Below are 5086 nucleotides of genomic sequence, written 5' to 3'. Positions count from 1 at the left end.
TAATTCTAATTTGTTTCTTTTTGGTCTCACCTTTCATATGCATGTGTTTACATTAGACACAATTTTATAGTTAACATTAGATGACTGTTTCTATGTTACTATGAGTCATTATAACTGACTCTTTAATGACCACAAAATACTTTGTTAGTAATCTTTCCCTTGCTATCAGATATTCAGGTTGTCTGGATTTTCTTTTTCTTAATCATACATTTTACTGCAAGGGACATCTTTGGGCATATCTGTTTTTTCTATGCTCTGGATTATTTCCTTAGGCATGACTCATAAAAGCAGAATTTGTGGGTGAAATGATATGACATTTTAATTATTGCCAGATTGCTCTCTCAAAAGGTTCTACCAAGTTACAGAGCCACCAGCAGTGGGCAAGAGAACCTCATCCGTAGCTACCACACAGGTCTAAATGAGGGCCTTGCCCGTTACCTACTGGAGGTGACATTGAGTACCGTCAGAGCCTGTGTCTTCTTCCAGTAGAGTCTCATCTGATCTGATGTGGAGCTTTGTCCTCACACTTGTAGACACAATGGGATAAGGATAAATCCATTGTAGTGGTGGTGAAGAGCATGGCTTTTACCACTGTTAAGCAATGGTTAAGAGCAGGCCATGGTGCCTACCTCTGAGGCTTATCAGAGCTCAGAATAAAACTCATAAATGACAAATGCTGACCACTGGAGTTAGCCCCACTCCTTCAGGGGGATTTGTGGAGTGGGTGGTGTCAGGTAAGGGGAGAGCCCACAGATGTTCCCACCAGCACTCCCCAATCCTAGGGAAAGGGGCTTAAGTGGAAGAAATGTGAAGTCTGGTCACTATTCCCCTTCTGTCTTGACCTTTTATCCTAATGTGTGATTCGTGTGTGCCCTGGTTGGTGATTTCTTTGCAGTTTTCTATATATTCTTGCAGCCCCCTTGAGTTCTTTCCAGAGTGAAGCTATACAAGGAAGAAAGGCTAAGTGGGTAGGGTTGTCAGATTTAGCAAATAAAACACAGGGTGTCCCATACTTATGCTAAAATTTTTTGTCATTTACCCAAAATTCAAATTAAACTGGGCATCCTGTAGTTAATCTAGCAACTCCGAGAATGGGTGTGCCATCTGAAATGATCTATGGTGAGTGACTCAACTTGGCAGGTCACAAGGGCAAGAAAAATAGTTCAAGATGCTATAGTTCATAGGTCCTAGTTTGCTTATCTGGAGGTGTATAATGTAAGGTGCCTCTGAGGGTCCTGGGGAGTTTGTTGCCTGAAGCTTCCCAGGAGCCAGAGGTCCCTGGTTGGGAGACCAACTCGTTGCGACCACAGCGTGATCAGGCCATGGAGTGAGGACCTGGGCGTGATTAACATCTGAACTAGAGGGGTCTTCGGGACTCCTCACATTGCTGAGGAGAGGCAGGCTAACACCGGGACAGCATGTCCCCTGCTATAAGTCCTCATCATGATCTTTCCTGGACTTCTCAGTGCATGTGGAATTTCTTACATGTCAGTAAAAGGTGGGAGAGGGAAGAGGGGAGACAGAGAGGATAAAAAGGAAAGAGGGACCGGATTCATTTGCTTTTGTCTGGCCCCAGGGCAGTAAAAATATCAAGACACAAACTTGCAGAGAGCTTGCTGTGGAGATATGGGGAAGGTACAAAGGACCACCTCCTCTATCCAAGGAGTCAGAGGTCACCGAATTAAAGCAGAGGGAGTTCCAGAATCAAGGGTCCAGAGCTGCATAGCACTGCTAGCTAGGCTGGTGACTCTTCCTCGCCCCCAGGTCCACTTAGCAGCTGGTTCTTCCTGTTTCAAGATGTCAACATTCCTTTGCAGCAAGCATCCTTCCATCCTGATGTCAGTGAGGAGGTACGTGCCAGAGCCTTGCGGTACGGGACAGAGTGCACCCTCAGCTACCTGGACCTTCTCGAGCACGTCTTGGTGGTGAGTAAGGCATGGGCTGGGGCTGGGGAAGAGCACGTCTGGGTGCAGACCATCCTTTCCTCGGGACAAACCCTCTTACAGCACTGTTCGGGCTCCATGTATGGGGTTGGGACTGGATTGAGCTGAGAAGTCTCCCATATCTCTCTGCCCCAGGACTAAGATATAGTGTAGTCTAGGGGAAGCTGCAGTTAGAATCCAGGAGAGCTCAGCTCTCCCACTGCCCCGAAAAGGCAAGACTAGCATGGAAGAGGGGTGGGCAGAATGAGGGATGAAGCATGTGGGACAGGCAGATTGTCTCAGCTTCTTGGGGATGAGGGGTGGATGGAGAGGGCCCACATGATGGATTACCTCATTGGTACTAACCAAAAAATTCCAGGCAGACCAATTAAGATTACATTCCTGGAACGGGCCAAAACTGCAGTTATGTAAGATATCGTCTAGGTTCAGTGTCATGGGCTTTAGCTCAAGTGATTCCATTTTGGGTCTGTGGTTTTCTCCTCAACAGTTACCCCCTGCCCTGCTTTTGATCAGACTCTCAGCTTGACTGAGAGATATGATCAAAATTTAAGGCATTAGTGCCACGCTCACTACTAGTCTATAGTTCTCATGGCGTTTACTGATCCTCTGTGTGATATTCACAGGTCATGATGTTTTTCCTTAATCCCTGTTGGTACTCATAGGCCACAGCTTTAGGTTCATAATCTTTAAGTCAGTCATTCTCTTAACTCCTTTTCTGATGTTCCAGTCTTAGGTAGATCATTTGTTTGGTGGTTAGAAGCCTTGAACACGCATCTAAAGCTTTTGAGAGAATACAGTGCACCAGGAAGATGATTATGATAACTATTAACAGGATAATTTCTGATGTTTGGAGTGCTCTTTGGAGCCATGGTCCCCAGGAACCAAACCCACCAAAATCAAGTCACAGACTGTTGAGGGATTCATCTTTTTAAGCCAAGTGGTTTGTTCAGTGATCTTATGTAACTGAGTTTCAGTTTCCTGCAGGGTTAATCCAGGTGCAGCTGGTGGTGTTGACCATAGCACAGACACCTCCTTGCTCACCTAAAAGATAATCAAGGGTTAGGCTAATGTCAAGAACCACCTTGGGCAGACAATCTAAGGATTTTTGTTGGGCAGCTATTGCTTTAACAGTGGATTCTGCAGTATTTTCTAGAGCTTAGGAGAGATTCCTGATCAGAGCCTTATTTATATTTATTCCTAACTGAGGAAGTCGGGACCTGCCAAAGGAGGTAAATCCTGAGTCACAAAAAATCTTCTGGTAGGTCCTTTTGACAATGTAAGTTTAGGGGAATTGACCAATGAAGTGCCTCAGTTGATGGACAGTTAGGGACGCTGGCAGATAACCTAAGAGGTATTACCTCGTTATGCACCAGCAATCTAGGAGAATGATAACCACCACAGACAAAAATCCTGTGGGACGTAAACCACTTTCATTAAGGTGGCGTTGTCAATGGAAAGATCAGAGTTTCTGATGACAAATACCAAGTCTGAATGGTTACCACCTTTAGCAATGGCCTGGAAGATATAGATGATGGCAAAACTGAAAATGGGGTTTGCCAAGGAAAGAGAAAAGAAGAAAGGATTTCATGTTTAGTTAAAGTATGAAGTCTTGATCTGGTGTATTAGGTAGAAGAAGTATGTGTTTATATCAGCTACTTCTCTTCCTCGTCGGTTTAATTCATAGGTCTCTAGCATCTGTACAGGACCAGATAGATGTCAGGTGGAAGCTTCTTTGACTGTGAGATGTGTATCCAAGGCTCAATACCTTCTAGTTTTGCAGCAGTGTCAGTAGTGAGGAGTACTTTGTAAAGTCTCTTTCATCGGGGCTTAGGGGCTGCCTTCCTTTGATGATAACACTTCCAGAATATCCAGTCACAAGGCTCCAAACAGGATCTTTTGAATTGGGATCCAGGGAAGTGTCTTTAAACTGTTGGTGATAGGCTTGAGCATCAGATATTAAAGACCTACAATAGATGGTCATACTAAAATGAGACAACAAGGGATCAGCAGATTGTATACCAATTGGACATTGGTCTACCCATGACAGTCTCGTGTGGAGTTACCTTATGTTTCCCAGAGGGGTTCAGCAAATTTAGAGTGTTTAAGTTTGAGGATTCCATTAATCCTCTTGACCTTGCCTGATGATGCAGTGATAGGGACAGTGATAATTCCAAGAAGTTTGTAAGATTTTCATCAAGGTTCACATAATTTTCCCAATCAAGTGGGTGCCTGGATCACCGGAGGTTATGGAAGGTATACCCCAAGTGGGAAACACATTTCCTAATAGTCCTTTGCCACTGTGAGGGCATCAGCCTTGTAGCAGGGAGAGGCTTCAACCCATCCAGGAAACATACAGAAAATATCAAGAATATATTGATAACTCGTACTAAGTTGAAAGAAGTCCAGTTGAAGTTGTTCAAATGGTCTAGAGGGAAGTCTGAGGCTTCTGGGGACAAAAATAGTTTTTCCAAGATTATGAACCTGGCAGGTCAGACATTGCTGGTAGGCTGTTTTTGCAATTTTATGTAAGTCTTCCTACCAGCGTTTATTCAGAATTTGAGTCATCTTAAATGCCCCATAGTGGGTGAAGAAATGCAAAAACCAAAAAATGGGGTTTGCCAGGGAGCATGAAAGAACCAAGCGGCCATCTTGGGTTTCGCATAGATTTGACCATTTGTTTAATTTATAACCAGTGTTTACCCATCTTAATTTCTCTGATTCAGGAGCGGACTGTTGCCATGTTAAAGATAGCAGGATGGCAAAAGTTAAGCAATAAGGGATCATTTTTTGCAGAAATAGAATAGATTTCATCCACATGAGCCACAATCTTTACAGATTCTGTCGCTGCTGCCTTTGCATGAAAGTCAGCCAGGCATTTCCCTAATACTCGTGATTCAGTCCCTTGAGCTGAGCTTCTTCTGATGATAGCAATTTGAGAAGGTAAAAGAAGAGCAGTAAGAAAGTTGTTTACTTGTTCATTTTTTACTGGGATCCCAGAGGACATAAGAACACCCCTTTATTTCCATAACATCCCCAAATCATGACGACCCCAAAGGTATACCAGCTATCAGTATAAATATTTGCAGCTTGAGCTTCCGATAACTGGCATTCTTGGGAAAGGGCACGGCGCTCTGTTGGGCTAA

General features: G+C 44.0%; 1 protein-coding gene across 1 annotated transcript in view; it reads left to right on the top strand.

The window, feature by feature from the left end:
* TLN2 (talin 2) overlaps positions 1–5086 on the top strand; it is a 397436-nt gene that overhangs the window by 362100 nt on the left and 30250 nt on the right. The window contains exon 53 of the mRNA XM_025038744.1: positions 1818–1925. Coding sequence (XP_024894512.1) covers positions 1818–1925 — 108 coding nt within the window. The remainder of the gene's footprint in view (positions 1–1817; positions 1926–5086) is intronic.

Source organism: Pteropus alecto, unplaced genomic scaffold (assembly GCF_000325575.1).
Source record: "Pteropus alecto unplaced genomic scaffold, ASM32557v1 scaffold86, whole genome shotgun sequence".
NCBI classification, from domain to species: Eukaryota; Metazoa; Chordata; class Mammalia; order Chiroptera; family Pteropodidae; genus Pteropus; species Pteropus alecto.
The sequence above is the reverse complement of the archived record's forward strand: the minus strand, read 5'-3'. Positions and strand labels throughout refer to the sequence as shown.